At 40.2% G+C, this 20657-nt stretch overlaps 1 protein-coding gene across 1 annotated transcript; it reads left to right on the plus strand.

Annotated features, from left to right (window-relative positions):
• Positions 1 to 161: 161 nt before the first annotated feature.
• On the plus strand, positions 162 to 19101 carry si:ch73-61d6.3 (occludin). Its single transcript, XM_049587855.1, has 9 exons — positions 162 to 419; positions 5789 to 6386; positions 8064 to 8255; positions 8731 to 8898; positions 12845 to 13008; positions 16570 to 16788; positions 17425 to 17596; positions 18478 to 18519; positions 18780 to 19101. The coding sequence occupies exons 2-9, from the start codon at positions 5808 to 5810 to the stop codon at positions 18876 to 18878; spliced, it is 1635 nt and encodes a 544-aa protein (XP_049443812.1). The 5' UTR covers positions 162 to 419; positions 5789 to 5807; the 3' UTR covers positions 18879 to 19101.
• The last annotated feature ends 1556 nt before the right edge of the window (positions 19102 to 20657 follow it).

The following is a 20657-nucleotide window of genomic DNA, read 5'->3' on the forward strand; positions in this document are numbered from 1 at the left end:
TAATTTATTTGCAGTAATTTACTGATATATAATTAAAACGTTAGTGACATTGTCTCTGGTCCCCTCTGGGTGCTGCAACCGGAGAAAGCCCGACCTCTGGCGGTTGAGCCTCGGCGGTGTAGCGGTGTAGTGCGGTGGGCCTCATCACCGCGGACAGGCGGGACAAAGCACTTGCTCAGAGGCTTGTCTGTGAGGAGACCGTTGTTTCTGTCTCCGCCTCGGACAGCAGCTTCAAGCAGAGTCGCGACTTTTAGCCTCAGGTTCACTTTGATAACAATAATAATATAACTCGGAGACAGGTTATATTTCTGCGGACATATTATTTTTTTCTCAACTGTTGTAAACTTTGAGAAGAAGGAGAGTTTTGACAGGAAACAGGGACTGGCGTGTGTTTTTCATTCCCCTCCAGCGGTCCTCAGGTAAGACAACATGTTTAAAGGTTAAAGGTGATTTTGATAAGATTATGTACAGTTGTTCTATCACACTAAACTTACATTAAGGTGCTTTTATCAAGTTTTTGTTACAAAGTCGCTACAAAAGTATTTGAGTAAAGGAGCGCACAGTAACGGTAATTTAACAGGTGGGACCCATCATGTTGTTTCTCAATCACTTAACGCTAGTTAGCTAACAGTATCATTGAGTTAGCTTAACTAACGGTAATACAGTTTGTTAACGGTCACTGTAGAGTCAGTTAAAACGGTTAATATCAGAAATCTATCGGGACAAAACAGAGGAAATCACATGAAGGAAAGCTTATCTCTATAACGGTAACGTTAGCTTATATTAGTTAATATAAAATCTGATGGCGTCTTTGATCTTAGATAATGTTAAATGTGGTTATGATGGTGGACGTAACGTTACTCAGATCAGTTACAAGTAACGTTAAAAGTCCAGCATTCGAGTACATAAGTATTAGCATTAACATTTAACGTTACCTAAAGTAACATTACTAAAAGCAAAAGTAGGCTACTCATCATGCAGAATGGCCCATTTAGGATCACTATAGACTGCATTATACCAATAGATTATAACTGGTGGTCCATTCACGTGTAGGCATCACAAATATTGCTGCTGGTAAAGATAATTTCAACTACCTATGTGTTACATATCACTGCAGGGCAGCTTAATTTATATTACCATATCTAAGTGTATTAGTTGATTTCTATATTGTGTATTTATAATCTGAATCTGCAAAGTAACAAATACTCTCAGATAAGTGTAGTGGTGTAGAAATGTAGAGTAGTATGAAATGTCAATGCTCAAGCAAAGTACAAGTACCTTTAAACTGTACATAAGTACAGTACTTGAGTAAATGTACTCGGCCATATTGCACCACTGACATTAACAAAACTGTGATCAATTTAAAAAGTTACCTCATCTCCAAAAATCACAGGTTCACAGCCTGTCATCGGTCATGTTAAAGGTGTGTTTACATCATTTATTGATTGTAAACACATCAATAAAGCAGCTGAGACTCAAAAGTTGTGTGTTTCATCCATAAGTATAACCCAAAGATTTACTGTAGTACCTGTAATTTATATGGTTAAACTGCACACGGTGCCAAGTTAGCTAATGACTTATTAATTACGCTCAGGTGCCAGTTTATTGGGTACACTCAGCTAAAATCAGCCTTATACAGTCCAGCAATAAATACTACTGTCATGAAGGGTAAAAGAGAGTAGAAGAACACTTGGTTACCAAAACATAAAAGTAATGCAAGAACATCCAACATATACCATTGGAGCATAAAACACAGTTTACTAATTAAAAATATGCATAAAATACTTGAAACAAACATAAAAAACACACTGGATTAAATATTTTGTTCAGCTATTGTGTTTATTAGGCATTTAGTCCACCTTCATTGATATAACTGAGGTGGACAAAATATTCGAAACCCCCCAAACAAGGCAAAAAAAAAGGACAACTAAGTTCAATCAACACCTCTCTAAAACAGTGCATCAGTGCTAATGTGCATCATTTTGAGACAGGTTTACCTAAAACATCTGCAATTAAATGCATAGCACCCTGTTTATTTCCACAAGTTTTACTGAGTTCTTTTCATGGCGAAGAAGATTTTTCAGTAGGGTGTTTTTGGGCAGGAAACCTTGGCTGACTCCTGTGTGTATGCCAGTGGGTCCCAGCCTACATTGGGCAGGGGCCTAATTGTTTTTGACAGATGTGAGACATGTGACTGTATGACTGGAATTCCATTATCAGCAGCAGATGATAGAGACTCTGTGTTGTAGAGGAGCTCAGGCTGCGGCTGGTGGGTGTCTGACCTGACCTGTGACTGTGGTCCAAACACTGTGCTTTCTGCCCAGCATGAAAATGAGATTTGTGAGCCAGTTTTAGACAAACACCACTGTACTATTACTACTCCTCCTACTACTCCTACTACTACTACTACTACTACTACTACAAATACCTCTGTTACTACCGCTGCAGCTACTATTACTCCTGCTATTGCTGCTACGGTGCTGTTTTTACAGTTTTGAGTAAAAGTACTGCACTCAGGGAACTAAAAGTCTTCTCCAAGTGTCCCAAATAAGATGTGAATTTGAGGAGCTTAACAGTCTGTGCAAGACACCATCACATTTGTTTTGTCCAGGTACTAAGTCTTCAGCTGCAATTAAGAATTGTTTTCATTATTGATTAATCTACCAATTATTTTTTTGACTAATTGATTCATCTTTTGATCAATAAGATTCCACAAGTAATGGAAAATGCTCAATAGCCCAAGTTAATGTGACCAAATATATGTATTCTATTTTGTCCAATTAACCATCCAAAGTCCAAAGTTGTTAGGTTTACTACAGCATTAAAGACCGAGCTGCTTGACAGATGATTTGAACCATTAATCATTGCAGCTCTAGCTCAGTCCAAAAAGATGTACCCATGCCTCCCAAAGCTCCACACTACTGTCAAGTACAGTATTTTGAGCTCAAAGTGTTTCTAGACTTGAAGATTTTAAAGCCTTTGGTTCCACTTCACCTGATGAAGAGCCAGTTTGGGCTCAAAGTGTTGTACTTTTTCCAGTGTAATAATGTTGAAAGGGGGGTTAACAGTGTAGTGAGGTCTTGGGAGGTAGAAGTTACTGTTGTATGGTCCACAGTATATTTTCATTGTTCGGAAATGGCTTGGTCCTTAGATTATTTCCTGTCACTCATTAATATAATCAAACACTGCAGTAAAAATGACCCACTGGCTCAGGAGAGAGCCTGTTGATCAACACTAAAGGACACCTGACACTGCTGTGCACAACATCCACCTGTCCTTCCCTCGTTTAGTCTCTTGCCCCTGCCTCACTCCACTCAGGAGCAGCACAGAGGAGCCCTTGTTTGATCCTCCCTGGACAGTGCCCCAATTTTCTTTTTTCTTTTTTTACCCCGACTCCATGGCAACACTGCTCCTGTGACGAGCCGCCTTGACTTTTGCCCCTCCTGCTCTCAAAACAAAGGCAAGAAGTTATGGAGGGAAGGAGCGAAGGGGGGAGGAGAATTTGGGGACAGGGGGAATTGTGAGGGATGAAGGATATGGAGGAATGAGGGAGGGAATAATGGGAAGGTGTCTGGGATGGAGGCTCTGAGGCGAGACCTCTTCTGCGGTGTGTGCCAGAGTCCCATAAAGAGAGAAGAGTTATTACTGGGGACTGGAGACGGTGGGCAGTGCCAGGGACTGTCCGTCTGTCCGCCCATCTATGTGTCTACATTGCTGAATTGCCGTTAACTTTCCTCACAATCCCACCAGGGTCTGACCAGGCGCAAGACATAGATGAAATATTTTTCTGTTGTTAAAATCAGTGCTGTGGTGTCACTGGAGGATTGAGTTCAAAAGAGTGCACTTTGCAAATATGCCTCGTCAATGAATTAATTAGAGCTGGGGAAAAGGGTTGCAAATAACAATTATTTTCATAGTAATCAAGTTGTTCAATATTTTCTCAACAAATCGATTTATCACTTTACCTATGAAATTTAAGTAAACAGGAAAAAAATTTATACCAATTTCCCCGAGCTCTAGGTGACACATTCAAATTACATGGTTTGCTTAGCTAACAATTAGTTTTGGGTGGTTTCTATGTTTTCATACCTTCATACCTTCTTGACATTTCACAGTGTATATGGTATATAATGGTATTTGTGTAAAAAACAAAAGCTGAGCAACTGGTGATAGAGGTCATTAAAGCATGTATGTCAACTAGCCAACAATGTTGTGTTTCTAATATGCAGTTAGCCTACTTAGATAAATCCTGCTGGGTTTGAATATTTACTACCCATAAAATAATAAATACAGACATAATAGGCGCCCTACTTGCTGGAGGACCATATGATCCTTGTCGGAGATGATGTGTTGAATAAAATTATGTGGATAATAAACTGTTTTGTTGTTGGAAGAACTCATCTCAAGATAAAATTATATCTCTCAAACAGGGACAGAGGCATTTTGCCCTTTTACTAGTCCTTTAACGTTATCCCCACCGCTCGCAGTCGCCTTCTTTCTCATCTTAGCTGCCTGTTTCACCAGTAGAGACTGACCTCTGATGGCACGCCCTTTGCACTACCATACATTGCCTCAATACAGCATCTCCGTATTAGTTTAATAAAAAGACGAGCGTCTGTTTTTTGGACAGTCTTGTAATTCATACCTCCAGGTTTTTGTAACTACCCTGGTATATCACAATACCTCATAATAATCAGTTCACTGTTAAAAGAACACATGCAGTTCTTTGACATTGATCAGTGAAAGATGGAGATTTGTCATTTGTCAAGCAAAACAATCTCAAACATTCTCTACACAGCTTCTCAAAAGTGATAATTTGCTGGTTTGTTCTGTTTTATAAATTGACAACTCCATATCTTTGTGTTTCAGACTGGAGTATATGCTGGGATTTTTTTTCCAAAATAATAGATGAATCAATAACAAAAGTCATCATTAGTTGCACTCCTTGGATTAATGAATTATTTCCCCTATTGCTGTGTGGCATATAAAGAGATGACACATTACAGTTTGTTACAAGAACTCAAGCACTGTGTTCATGTCAGGTTGAGAGTTTTTTCATTTTCTGTCCTTTTAGTTACTTTGCTGTTTACGTGCCTTTTTACACAAACATGTAGGCAGCCCCCTCCCTGTAGGGCTCCATGCACTAGAATAATGGGCATTGTTAAGTCATATACACTGTGGCCTTGGATATCTCTCTGTACGATTTGTAACAAGAAAGAAAACAAAAAGATGTAGCTAAAGGGCAGGATGTGAAATGTTCAAAGTCTAGCTGTAAATTGTGGGGGTTAGAGTGAGACTCCTACAGCCTGTGAGGAGGCAAAAAGGAAAGTATTGTTGTTTGGCTGGGCTCCATGTCCTGGTACCGACATCTCCACACTGATTCTGACTTTGCTGAGACCTCAAAGCTTAGGGTCATTCCTCTAATATTTCCACTCTCTGTTAATATAGTACAGCAGGTCTGATCTAATGTATGGTATGATAAACTTTCTGCTGTTTGTAAAGCCTAATTGAATCTACCTGAGAGAAAAACAGAATTGTACAAGCAAATCTAACCCATGCCCTCATAAATCACACTCCCTTGGAGATGGTAAAACATTTACACTGCTCTGTTACTAACTCCCATTACCAAAGACAGTCACGCCTAACTTTCCCATATCTCCACGTAGCATTACTCATATCAGTGCTGCTAAGAAACAGAGCTGGACAGCTCTTCCTTGCTTTGTGCTCTAAGCTTTGATCTCTCTCAGCTATCCACGTACTCTTTTGCTTTGTTGTTTTTTGTTTACAGCTCCAGACATCTTTGAGCGATGTTTGACAAGCAGCACTACGAAAGTCCACCTGTCTACAGTCCTCCATCCAACAATGGCTTTGGCCCTCCGGGCAGCTTCCAAGCCCCTCAGAGCGATTACAACGCCTATCCACCTCCACCGGGATCTTACTACATTGAGGACAAACCGCAGCACTTCTACAAATGGCTGTCACCTCCGGGGATCATCAAGGCCATGATGGCTACGGTGATCGTGTTGTGTGTGGCGATATTTGCCTGCGTAGCTTCCACCCTCATGTGGGACATGCAGTATGGAATGGGAATGGGAATGGGAATGGGCTACGGTAGCGGATACGGCATCGGCAGCTACGGTTCAGGATATGGTGGTTATGGAGGGTATGGAGGAGGTTATGGAGGAGGCTATGGAGGAGGCTATGGCAGCTATGGCTCCTACATCTCACCTTACTCAGCCAAATCTGCCATGATTGCCATGGCAGCAATTAACTTCATTGGAGCACTGGCCTTCTTCATCACCAGCTTCTCAAAATCCAACGCTGTCCGCAGTAGGAAGTTCTTTCTGGCCCTAATGATAGCCAGCATCATCATGGCTGTCCTGGAGGTAAGACTCAGTCACAATATATGGTTTCCATATGTTTCTGTTGCAACCGCTTCTCTGTAGTTTAAGAGTCTCCAATCACTGTGTAAGGACGAAACATAATATCTGACACTGGTGATGGGTAATTAATTCAAGAAAATTTCTCAATAGAGGGAACAAGAGAGAAAAATATTGTAGGAATCACACACAAAACTTTCAATTCAGATTTTCTTCAAACTGTGTCTGGCACTAGACTTCTTTCCTCTTTGAGTTCCTGCTTTTCCTAATCCACTAATATGCAGAACCAAGCACTTTATGTTTTACTCCCCAGAATAAGGACATTAAGGACATTACTTCCCATAGATTTTACAGGTCCTTGTCTATTGTTTGTGTATTTTTCATGTCAGAGGCTTAGAATACAATGACTATAAGCTGTTTGAATAAAATGTAGCCTGAAATACTACACACACCTCAAATTCTGGACAAAATATTCAGTCTCCTGTAGCCGTATGCAAATATCTCAAGACCAAAATAACTCAAAAGCCACTCCCTAAATAAAACAGGTCATTATCCAGCTAAAAAAATAAGATTGAGAACAATATACTTAAATCATTGTTGTAAGGGACAGCTTAAGCTGGAATTCATTTTCAGAATCACAAAAAGCACACATAAAGATTGTTGACTTATGTTAATAATCTGCTGCCTTATACATGGTTCTACATTGTAAGTGTTTTAAAACGATATGTGCACGACATTAGCAGCATTACATTAGCCTTTTCCTGCTGAAGCATCTCACATTCATGCCTTATATTCAGTTTCCCATACCACTTTCCAACTAACATTAAAAACATTTTCAAGCACGTGTATCTGTAATCAACGGTATTTAAGTAAGTAAATAATAGATAAAACCCTGAATACCAGAAGTTGAAACCTGAAATCTGAAACAGGACTTACACACTTTAACTCTGTTCAGTGTTGTATTTGCTGAGTTGGTTAAACACATGTTCATGCAGATGTTTGTTCAGAATCATCTTTATGCTGCTTAGCATACAGTTTAATAATACTGTAGATCCATAAAATGAAAAGTCACTAGTATTTTTGGGATCTAAGCTGTTGCTTTTATTACTCCCTGTTGAGCATAAACGTGTATAAGCCTATAGATGCTAAATATGGAAAGAGAGTCTTCAGTTAGAGTAGATGTATGACTTCACTTTATTTTCATTAAATCCTCAACTTTTTGTTTTTTATTTTTACATGAGGGCTTTCTTTCCTTCTGCTCTTAAATAATTCCAGAAACATAGTGATTTTCATAAACCTGTAGGAGTATAAAGGTTCATTTGTACTGAACACATTATCAAAATAAGTGTAGATACAAGCAGAGCATTTACTGTAACAAACAAGCATCTATAAAAGTGTGAATGTTTCCAGCTGATTAAGCTCCAGCAAAGCATTGTTTACAGACAGACTCAAGAACGCTAGAGAATCACTAAAATAAAACTTGTTGTACTGTACCACTTTGCACAGGAGCAAAATACTAGAAGGACATGTTTGCTGCTTAAAGTGTGTCCTCACATGATCTGACTGTGTTCTCTTAGTCATATTTTAACTGATAAGTGAGGAACACTACTGTAAGCCTTTTTCAGTGAGAGACTGACACACTTTATAATCATATATATCAATATGACTGTCTTTTTTTCCTAGGGCATCATAAGCATTGTCTACATTGTTGGGGTGAACCCAATGGCCCAAGGCTCCTCCAGTATGATGTATAATCCGATGCTTATGATGTGCCAGAACCTCTACCAGACCAGCTACTCACAAATGGGAGGAGTGGGAGGCTTCCCCATTTACAACCAGTATCTCTACCATTACTGCTTTGTGGATCCACAGGAGGTTTGTAGATATCTTGTAGATATCAGGGTTGAATCAATATTGACTCTCTTAGGGGTAATTTCAAGTGAGTGTAGAAAACTCACAGTGGCCTCATGATCTTTAATTGATTGGGCTAGAGCTGTAACTGTATTGTAACATTTTAGAGTTGTATCAGCACCAAATGCTTTGGTTTTATCTGGGCATTATACACCATCTGCACCATTGAAATTTGCTGTTAGAAATGTGGGAATAGTGAGATAAATTTGGAGTCATAAAGAGTATTATTGCCTCCCACGTTATCAGCCTGTACTCTTTGTAATCTGTCATGATGAAGCATTTGTTACAGTTTCGGGTACATGAAGCCACAAACTGTGATATGTATTTTTCCCAGTGACGTCACAAGTGTACTTTCTGTACCAGGATAAACCAGTTGTCTTTCATAACTTATCTCCTTGAGAACTTTCCAAATTTTATTGTCATGTTCTTGCTTTTCTAGGGAGTTGCCATGGTGTGTGGATTCCTTGTTGTCATCGCCTTCAGTGTTGCAGCTTTTTTTGCACACAAAACAAGAGGGAAGATCTGGCGCTATGGGAAACCCAACATCTACTGGGAAGAGCCACTCGTTGGCGGGAAGACCTCAGAGGGCAGAGATGTAGAGGAATGGGTAAGAGACAATAGGATGGTAGTCATAGTTTAATAAGACCAGGTTTACATGGGATTTACAAGGAAAAATCACATTTTGACCCTGACTGACCCTCAGTGTGTGCATGCACAGCTTCCAGTCAAATGAACAGGGTCACAGAGAGTTTAAATCCAGCCTAAGGAAAGTTGATGGAATACAGTGTTCACCAACAGATTTGATTAAATGATGAAAAGATCAACTACGGTTGTTTTTCTGCATTTTCTGCCACCACAACTGATACAGGACAGATGCTTGTCCCCATCTGACACCAAATTTGCTTTGTGACAAATTAGTTTCCACCCATTTTTTTACAATGCAAAGTAGGTAAGAAGGTAGGTGATCAGTGAGGTAGTCATGCTGCTGAGGTAGTCATCAGTTATAAAGATAGGTTGGGTGACTGTGGTGATGCAGGGGGAGCAAATAGCTGAGCTAAGACTTTGCACGTTCCCGAGGTCGGTTTGTCACCAGTTATGCTATTTCCGGCACAATATGTCCAGATGTTGTCCACCAGTTCATATCTCTCATATGTTTTCATCGACTGCCTTTATGAGTTGAGAGTCCAAAAGGAGTGTCATATACAGATCTTTATGAGTTAATAGGATCCAGCAGGGAAACAGTCACAGTCACACTACCAACACAACAGTGTTTCCTCCAACTGAGTCACTTTGTTCAGGGTCAGGGCTGATAGCAGTCAGTGATTGTTTGCTCATGGTCTACTACCTGGTTTCACTCTGAATAATCATTAACCACCTGAGAAGATAGTGAGTGGGCAGGCGGTTTCTAGAGAGCCTGCCTTTGGGGTTTTAAATGTCAACATCAGGCTAGTCACATGACAGTGATGCAGTTGATTATTGACCTGACCTGCTAGTGATGCTTGTTTCATACAGTGGATGACAATGAGTTTACATCAAAAGCACAGGTTTTAAAATTTAATGGGTGGTCATAAACAGCAACAGTGGAGTACTTTGACATCCTGTTAACCAGGCTTGGAATACCATCACATCTCTACACATTTGTAATAAGCAATTTTTACATTTGTTTTAAAACTGGGACTGTAGAATATTTCCTTTCTGTTTCTACAATCTGTTGTCAGCATCCTCACCATCACATAATGTCCACATCCAATGATTATTCAAACATTGTGCAGGGGACACAAATCAATACAAGTATGCAAGAAAACAATTATTAAACAAACTAAATATTGCTAGTTGACCCCTTAACCTCACATCCACCCACATATTTGACCATGGTAACTTCCAGTTTTAACTCTGGCATTCACATTATTTCAGTAGGTAGTACACTTAAAGGACTCAAGAGTATCAGCTCAGCTCTGTCATTTGACCAGATTTGTCAATGAAGGATGCAAAAAGTGCTGCTACATGAAAATACTAAAAGAAGCACTATGCAGACACAGTGTTCCACTGGATTATATGGAGCTGTTTGTTTATGAGAGTAGTGGTTGTCATTGCCAAGGACATGGCATCATGCTCATGGAGGTGTTCAGGCAGAGCAGAGTAGACGAGACAAGCTTAGAGTGAATCATCTGACTAGCACTAGTGCCATGCTCACTGATGTCATCGGACTTATTGTATGTACAGTAATGGTGTGTACACTGCTGCTGCATTTACAAGTTTTACAGTTCAGGATATTTTAATGTAAATGCTGTTGTAAGAAAGACTGAGAGACATAAAGGTTGGGGAAAAGGACAGAGTTTCCAGGGGAGACGAGTCTTAGAGGATTTGATGACTGTTATTACAATCACATGATTATTTATTTAAGATAGTCAGCCTCAGAGATTAAAATGTATATATATGTTGTTGGATATGTCTGACTTTTGCTCCCTGAAGACTTTATTCTTTTTAAAAACAGGTCAGGTCAGTTAGTTTAGTAGAATTGACCCCTTGTCCTCAGCTACATAATATTTTCAATGTCCCACACTGCAGTTATTATTTTCCTTCGTTGGTGCGCTACCTGCATACTGTTATCTGTGCCACAAAGTGAGTCATCAGGCTTGTTTGGCCCCTTTAAACACAAGGCCAGTGACAGTCGAAGGCTGTGGTTGGTTTAAGATTGGACCCATCACTGTTGCTGAGCTTGGGAAGGCCTGGCATGCTCTGATGACCTCACACACTGGCCTCATTCAGCTCATCTGGGGGGAGCTGCATTGTGTCTGCTGCATGAGGTCATCAGAGTCGGTTTCTGCAGGGCTGTCTGTACGCTGGAAACACTGAAGTGCTGCAGGGATGTACAGTGAAAGCATCCTGGGCTGGTTTCATATACACAAATTAAAATGTCCAAATAGATATTGAATGTGTTTTTAAAGCAACAGTTTAACATTCTCATATGTAGCATAATATTATTTTCTCAAACCTATCATTTATTGAAAGGACAACAGAGAGGTAAACTTCACTGGTCAACCTACTTAGCTGCAGTTGATTTTATTGGCCTGCAGCAGTTATCCTCACAGATGGTGCAGTCCATGGTTGGCGTGTGGCTCTTGTGATTTGAAAATACGTTATCACTAGTTTGACAAAGCACAAGTGCATCATCTTTGGTGAAGCATATTCCGTCATGACTCTCCTTGCCACTGCTCATCTCCCTCTTCTTTAATCACACATGTACTTCTCCCTGAGTTTGCATGCCTGTCTGCTTTGCTCCTTCTCCCCTCATCAACATCCACAGCTTAATTTCCCTGTTACACTCTCCATCTTTGCCTTCATATTTGTCTTCACCAGGTGCAGGGCTCTCATACATTCTCACTGTTGCTTACTACGTACTGTGCTCACACACTCTGCTCACAGTCCAGCAGCCGCTGTGCTGCACACTAAGAGGGCATTGTTGGGATTCCTACATGAAGTGCAGTCTTCAAATTGTATTCTACTGCAGCTGTAAGAGGGGCAACGCTCCCCCCCCCCAGGCACTCCACCCACCATGATTATTGTTTTTTGGGGGCTAGGCTGATGTTCCTGCACTGTGCGGAATTTAGGAGAATGCTCAGTAGCGTAACACCAAAGTACGCAGGAGGGTGAATGGGCCTCACATTCTCTTTGTATTGTTACATTTGAAAAACAAATAAAGGGTTTCTACTAATTATAGGTCATTTAGCCTTCCAGGTAGCAGAGAAACAGTAAAACCTGTTTAAAGTTTAGACTTTACTGCTTTGTGTGGAGATTGTGTAAAGGGCATCTAATGATTGATGCATTTAGTGGACCCAGTGGACATGGAAGAAAACGGGACCACTCCTGAGGCCTTCATTGTGAGGAATTCCCTCATGCACGCTGTCTGAGCTCACAGGAAGGACTTGAAAAAACAGAATAAGATGAATTTATTTACATGACAGACCTTTTGTTTGAAGAAATAAAGGAAGAGCACATCCGTTCCAGGTGTTCTCGAAGACGTAAGACAATGGAAAGGAGTGAAAGCAAAGCTTGAGTCATTGTCAGACATTTTGTGGTGTATATGATATCATCATTAGTACTTTTTTAGGTTATAAGGCTGTCAGAAACAAAATATGTGAAAACTTGTGCAAATACTAAAATAAGAGACAATCTATCCAGTTGATTATGGTCAGTGTTGGGTGTATTTTATAATTAGCCAAAAGTCATTCTTTGTTTTTGTTCACTTGACCTTTTTAAGCATGGTGAACCAAACAGATAACCCTCATTTCACTAAAGAGTTAGACCATGCTGTCCAATTACGTGCCTGACTGCTCTTTCAAACTTTAAGCACTAATTATCAAACTTCTTTCTTTGGTGTTGAGATAGCTTTTCTTTTGTCCTCAAGTTAGGACCTAAGGAAAATAATGATTACTTTAACAGGATGTCAGTCAGAAAATGAGCCTGTAGTGTGGCCTGGTCTTTGTGAGCGCTATAGTTGTTTGTTTGTGTATGCTGAGTCTGTTCCTTCTGTTTTTTCCTGCCTGCTGTAGGTGAACAATGTGGAGGAAAGCCGTAGTGTTCAAGACGCCCCTACCCTGCTGGTGTCAGAGAAGGGAGCTGGGTTGCTCAACGCCTCAGCGAACAGTGTCATCTCCTATCCCCCAGCCAAGGTGGACAGCAGCTCCTATAATGAGGACACCTTCGACAACAACGAGTGGGTAACCCTGTATTCTCAGGCCCCTGTTCAGCTCAGAGTCTATAATTCTACATAGAAATCAGAAAAAGCATTTGTTTCTGAACTCTTTTTGAAAGTCACAGTGAAATAGAAGTTAGAGTGTCTTTACCCTCTGTAATATCATAGATTTCCGAGTGATACTAAATATCTTGGTACTGATTAGTTATTTGAGGGATTTAAATTCGATCCATTGATTGGATCGCTCAAAAGAGGGAGTTCTTTAGCAAACACACCTTGACATGGAGCCACGTAGAAGCTGTAGAGGTCTGCTGGCCTTCATCTACACCTCCCTCACTGGTGTTTTTAGATCAGGAGGAAGAAGACAAGGGACAAATGAAGACAAGAAACTCTTGAAAATGTAAGAGTTGTTGACATTAAAACACACACCTTTGACCCACAGAGCTGGGTATTGGTAACTGATACCTTTAAGTTATCAACAGAAATAATCTAGTGCCAAGTAGTATCGTAACTTCTCCAGTCAAATGATAACTGCATTCAATCTTTTTTTTGCTCTGGGGTCAGATCCCAGACCGTCCTGACTGCCCAGCGCATCACCAAATTTTTTTCCTCCCAGCGAACAGTCAGTTCAGTGTCTGCTTGGTTATCATGAGCTAACACAGCAACAGCTGTTAAACGGTCCTAACAAACTCACATCAACACCAAAACAGCAGGTCCCTGTCATTAAACCCATTGGTTACTGTAATGTTAGCCATGTGATGCTAACAGTTAGCCTCGTCATTGTGTGTGTTCGGTGAAGTCAAGCTTTGGTGATAAAGTTTGCAGGTCAGCATGTAGAGATGCTACCAAAACATTCAGAAGTAGCACTATACTACATCAATCAATCAATTTTATTTATAAAGCCCAATATCACAAATCACAATTTGCCTCACAGGGCTTTACAGCATACGACATCCCTCTGTCCTTTGGACCCTCACAGTGGATAAGGAAAAACTCCCCAAAAAACCCCCTTTAACGGGGAAAAAAAAACTGGTAGAAACCTCAGGAAGAGCAACTGAGGAGGGATCCCTCTTCCAGGACGGACAGACGTGCAATAGATGTCGTACAGAACAGATCAACATAATAAATTAACAGTAATCCATATGACACAATGAGACAGAGACAGAGAGAGAGAGAGAGAGACAGAGAGAGAGAGAGATGCAGGACAGACGGCAATGACAGTAGCTTACAACAACATTAATGAAAGTAATAATATTAATAATAATAATAATAATAATAATAATAATAATATATTAATATCCGATAGTATACATGTGTGATGATAATCATATGTGTATAATAACAGTAGAAGTATGACTAATATTAACAGCAGCAGCAGGAGGCATCTGACAGGACCATGGCAGCAGCACAACCACACACATCACACTATCCAGGCACCGCTGCAATATGAGTTAACCTGAGAGACAGTGGAGCACAAAGGCTCCGGAGAAGAAGCCGAGTTAGTGACATCCAGAATGGCCGAGTTAGCAAGATGCAGTAATAGGACATGAGAGAGAGAGAGAGAGAGAGAGAGAGAGAGAGAGAGAGAGAAGGAGAGACAGAGAAGGAGAGAAGGTGCCCGGTGTATTATAGGGGGTCCTCCGGCAGACTAGGCCTAAGTCAGCCTAACTAGGGGCTGGTACAGGCAAGCCTGAGCCAGCCCTAACTATAAGCTTTATCAATGAGGAAAGTCTTAAGTCTAGTCTTAAATGTGGAGACTGTGTCTGCCTCCTGGACCATAACAGGGGGATGATTCCACAGGAGAGGAGCCTGATAGCTGAAGGCTACATGCCACTGCATTCACATTATAGGTATCGAATAAAATATGATATTGGTAACGGTATCACCTTAAGGATACAAGTACAGTATTTGCACTGGCGTAATTTATTAATGGATACCCAGCCCCGTTGACCCATGGTATCACTCTGCAAGCCACTAGGACCAAAGAGCATGGTTATGTATGTTGAGCCAGCTGCCCCAAATCCCATTTGATTGGATAAATACCCCTGAGTCGTCAAAAATATTTTAATGTTTCACAGGACAAGAAAAGAGAGGAGCTTTAAGATTCAAATACTCCTAGTGATTTGTTTTGATATATATTTGGCACATAAAAAAATAAAAAAATGCAGAACTAGAGCTTGTAAAATGTAGTTGTTATTTTACTGTGTCCTTAAGAAATACTTCAGCTTAGCTGTGAATGTCCAATCGGACAGATTTGATTCTATAAACTTTAAAGCAAAGATTCCACATAAAAAAAATGAACCTCCAAACATTCACACAAGCAATATCTAATCACTTCTCTGTTTTAAAGCCCATGAAAACATATTGCCCTGCCCACAAAATGAGCTCTGTGTGTGTGTGACCTTTGAGCCCTTGTTGGATTAACGTTGCCTTGGTTTTTTTTTTTTTTTTTCATATTCATTGAAATCTCCGGGGAAGGGAAAAGGCTGGATGTTTGTGAACAGATGCATTTGCTTTACTTCAAAGCTAGAAATTATTTCTCAAGCACCTTGTTTTTGTTTGTAGTAAAGTCCTCAAGACTGTAGTGTTTGTGTGTGTGATGAAAAGTACCTGCTCTTCACAATTTCTTAACATCTCAGCACCTTTAAGCCTGGCTCAGAGGTATGCTCTGACTGACCTGATTAAGGCGGACTGCACTGTTAATGTTCACAGACACTAGGACAAAATAATCAAATTTTACGTAGTGGGATTTAGATTCTGTTCAAAGTACAGAATATTATTATTTTGATGATTTCCTATCTCACAGAGTAAACATAGCTGCCGTTTTCATAAGCAGAAGAATGTCAGAGTGCTCTGTTGTTGACACACTGCAGCCTTTTTGGAAGAACTTGTAATATCTGCACCGCTGGATTTGGATTCCTCTGCAAATCCCTACAAACCTACAAAATTGAGCATGTTTCCTCCTTCCCTTTATTGCTGTACCTGCTGCCTGGTCACTGAGGGCCCTCCACATGGCACAGATTCAAATTATAGGGTGTGAGCAACAATAGTCATTAGAGGTCCAGAGTGTTTACCTTCCTCCATATGGTATCTGTCTGGGCCATAGCAGTTAATATTTGTTTTCTTTAGACACCGTCTCACATTAGACCGTCCTTTATGTTCTTGCTGTTATTTGGGTCATGGTGTTCTTTTAGCTTGAGTTTTATTACATGGTTAAGGGCATAGTGTTTCTACTGGGGATGGAGAAATATTTTAGTAAGGTTTATGCATTAATAATACAGCATGTGTATGTATAAATGTGCAAAAATGCAGAATATTTAGCTTTTTTGGGAGCTGAAGTACCTCTGACTTCATTGTGCCACCTCCACTGCTGAAACCTTTGTGGCTTAGACCTTACAAAACCCAAACACACATTCTGCTTTTAGTCACCTCTTTCAGGTTTTATTTGACTATTAATCCAACCTAATTGCAGCCCTAATGCTGCTTCCGTAAGCAAGACTTTCTCATTATTATCAATTTCTGTAGTGGCTCCAGTGAAAGCCAGCCAGACAGATTTTTCATGTTTATGCTGTTGTCCTGCAGGTACTCAGAGAGGACCACCAGCAGACCATCAGAAGTCTTCTCCCATGGAGGAAGAACCAGCTCCAGCCCTTCAGAGGGGACTGGTGGGGGCCGCAAACCCTCTGCCAACAGGGGCAAGAGACGCAGACGTAACCCCGAGCTGGATGAGTCTCAGTATGAGACAGAGTACACCACAGGAGGAGAAACAGGGAATGAACTCGATGGAGAAGAGTGGGAGAGGTGAGCATGTACTATTGTATCTCTGTGTAGGTCATACATTATCTGGATTAAAGATGGAAATGTCTTTATCTAATAACACAAAATGCAGTCACTCCCTGAGGAACAGACCTACATTTTTTTTTTTATTTCAATGAACAACTGTAAGCTCAGAAAATGAAGCTCACATGACAGTGACATGATTTACAGGAAAAATACAGCTAGAATATCTTTTGGACAGAAGTATAGAGCAGCAGATAAACAAATGCTTAAACAGCAAATCATGGAAAAGGCTTCAGTCTGTATATACTTCACTCTGTCCAGGAGAGTAGTTAATCCTCTGAGGCATGCCAGTTCACATGGGCTGTACTCAGAAGTAATGAGAGAATTGGGCCAAAGGTACAAAACATTGGAGTCAATGTAGTTATTGAGAAAGAAGTTTGGCTGTGGTTTGATTCGTCCAGACTAACACACCATAATTGAAACCACTTACAGTATACCTCCTTGACCTGTGCACTGTGTTCCTGTGGCTTAGTAGTAAAGCTGATAACCTCAGGTTGAAGGTTGTAAAGCATGTTATTCTTGTGCAGGAACATTGAAAGTCTAGTATCTGTGATGCTGATCCCTCTCATCACCTCGTCCCTCCTTCTCATCCTCCAGTGCATACCCAGATATTACATCTGATGCTCAGCGTCACGACTACAAGAGAGAGTTTGATGCTGACCTTAGGGAATACAAGCGTCTTTGTGCTGAAATGGACGACATTAACGACCAGTTGAACAAACTCAGCCGGCAGCTGGACACACTGGATGAGACCTCTGCCAAATACCAGGTCAGATACACACAGTGATCACCTCCTAAACTCAAGAGAAAGATATATATAAGCCTAAATTACAAATGAGGATTGCAATAGGAAAGATCATCCCTTGGTACTGTAACTCGAACATTGAACAGAGATAAATAAATACGCCACATAAATAAAGAAAATATATTCTTGTGTAGAGTACCAACAAGGGAGAGCCTTACTTGGCATCACAATAATATAATGAAGTATTTATTCTTAACAGCACTGATCATATATGTAGAAATTTCCGAATAAACACTGATTTTGCTGCAAAACAATTCTGCCAAAAAACACTTCCTAATGTGTAAAACACACCTAATTTTTTAAATTTTCTTGAGCCACCCACCCTTCAGTGCTCTGGGGCTTCCAAGCAAGAACTCCTGCATTAAAAATAAAGACAAAAAGGTTATTAATTGTTGTTTAGTAATAAAAATGTAAACCTTGCAGTGCTAATTAGTCTGAATGCAAATTTGCCACCTCGACAGTTCACAATCAGGCAGCAGATATCGTGTAATGTGCTTAAGTTTTACAAACTGTTTCAGGAAGTTACATGCTCTCATATCTTTTAACATTTGAACACACCTTTTGAGTCACTGCGCTGATTAGTTCAACCTCATATGCAACATATTTGACTTTGTGTGGGGGGTTGTTGTTGAAATATATCTCGGTTTCTCTGTTTCCTCCCACCTGGCAGAATTCGTTATGGCAGCGAAGACTCAGATAAACACACAAAGCCTAAAATCCCTGATTATTAAAGTCTTGAATACACAGAAAAACAGATTTAAAACAGGAGAAAACAAGTTTGCTTCAAAGTTCAGTTTGTGTGTGAGACACGATCACAACATATGCTTTGTCCCCATTTTTCACAGGCTGTAGCAGAGGAATATAATCAGCTGAAGGATCTGAAGCAGGTAAGACTTCATTAAAAATATATCTTGCAGTTGTTTGTGGCAGCATAAGTTCATAACATCCAGCTACAAATTGTCACCTCATTTATTGTTCTTGGTATTCTATTGCACGTAAAGCTTGCACAGCTCTGTCTTAGAGCTTTTAATACTTTTTTTAAACTGATGAGCTAACATTTTCCCTGTCCAGTTTATTAAATAACTCATACGTGTAACACTGTTTCATATTACTAAATGACTCATCATGTGCTCTCTCTGCTGTGTAGACGTCAGACTACCAGTCCAAGAAGAAAGAGTGTCGCAGGCTGAGACACAAACTGTTCCACATCAAACGCATGGTGAAGGACTACGACAAGACCCACTGATGAACCCACTGAGTCCTGGCGCTCAGCTCTGGGGTCCACAAAGCAAACACTCACGGACAAGCAGGCCAAGATACACTCCAGAATACCACAAAGACTGTGACGTGTCGAGACCAAAGTTACCTGTACAGAACCAGCACACACTGGATACGCTCACAAACACACACACACACACACACACACACACACACACACACACACACACACACACACACACACACATATAGGGATATGTTAAAAATAATGATCTTGTGTTTTCCTTTACTTTGACCAGCTATGTATAAATTGGAAGAAAATGGAAGGAGGGCGCTCAGCTGTAGCCACTTCCACAGCAAACACTGCCTTTTCTCTCAAGAGTCAGCTCATTGTTTGCAGTGTTCAGTCACCATGAGGATCAGAGGGAGTGGTTTGAAGCGTACTTATGTGAAAGTCACCCGACCTTCAGTCACCTGTGATAACACTGTGCTCAGTTTTTGTGGCTGTTTGTTCTCCAACTTTTCTTTGTTTTATCTCCACAGATAAGAGGTGGAACAGTATTGTAGAGCAGGTAGTAATGGGTGAGACCGCTTGCTGGGATTGTTCAGTATGCAGTTTCTTTAACCCTTGGCATGGCATTATCTCTGTCACAAATGAACTTTAGTTGTGCTTTTCTCATCTTTTGTGTCAGTGTTCGTGACTAACTTCAGCGGCGGTGAAGTGAACTGCTCCCTGCCGGGAACATGTGTTTACTGGCTTTTGTCTAAACCAAGATGTTTATACTGGTTGTCATAGATGCAGAGACCAAAAAGGAGACAAACCGGCCAGTAAGATACATGTGGCATTGTTGTTGTGTAAATACTTTTAATAAATCCTGTTGATGCTACATACCAAGAACAAATTTACAGTATCTGTCTCTTAGATTCAGCAGATATCCTAGCATTTGTGATGACCTTATCTGTTATTTGTACATACTAAAGACCCTTAGTGGCTTGTTTTGTAATCATCCAAAATGTGCTAAGCTATGCAAATGAGTAAAAACATCCAGACTATTTTTATATTTTTATCATGCACGCTCCTCAACAAACTGGAAAACACTTGTTTCTGTCACTGTCTATAAGCTACGCTCATCTCTACATCTGATTCTTTGCCAATGAAAAATGATCATCTGCTAATTTTTGTATTAATCCACTTCATGTGCAAAGTGTTAAGATCTAGTGTACGTTATGAAATTGTTCAGACACCCTTTTGATTTGTCATGCATTTGTATTTTTATGAAGAACATTGTTGTTATTTTACAAACCGTTTGCGAGCCATTTATTTTTGTATGAATTTATTTTCTTTGATGCTATTATAAGACCATTTTTTTGTAACTGGTTACTTCCATAAAGTATGATGTCTAAAAAAATATTGAGTTCAATAATAATAAACATCTCTAATTCTCTTAAAACTAGTCTGTCTCTTATTACTTATTCTACGTTTTGCTGACCCAGCTGATTTGCAGATATCTGCAGCTTTGTGCATCTGCAGGGAATGTCCACCAGGGAGAGCAGGATGACTTCAGGAAACACTGTTGATCCAGTCACAGTCAGCTCAGTGTGAGTAGCTACTGCCCTCTTTCGGTATTTTCCTTTAAAAACTCTTTACCTGAAGCTGTTCAGCACCAGTATTTGCTGTGTCCCAATTCCACATAACACACTGATTGTATACAAAATATGCTTTTAATTGTCACTGTATGCTGTTTTTGCAGTTACTAAACAAAGCATTTGTAAAATGTCATACTGTATAAACTGCTGAAATAATACA

This window comes from Epinephelus fuscoguttatus, linkage group LG10 (genome assembly GCF_011397635.1).
Source record: "Epinephelus fuscoguttatus linkage group LG10, E.fuscoguttatus.final_Chr_v1".
NCBI classification, from domain to species: Eukaryota; Metazoa; Chordata; class Actinopteri; order Perciformes; family Serranidae; genus Epinephelus; species Epinephelus fuscoguttatus.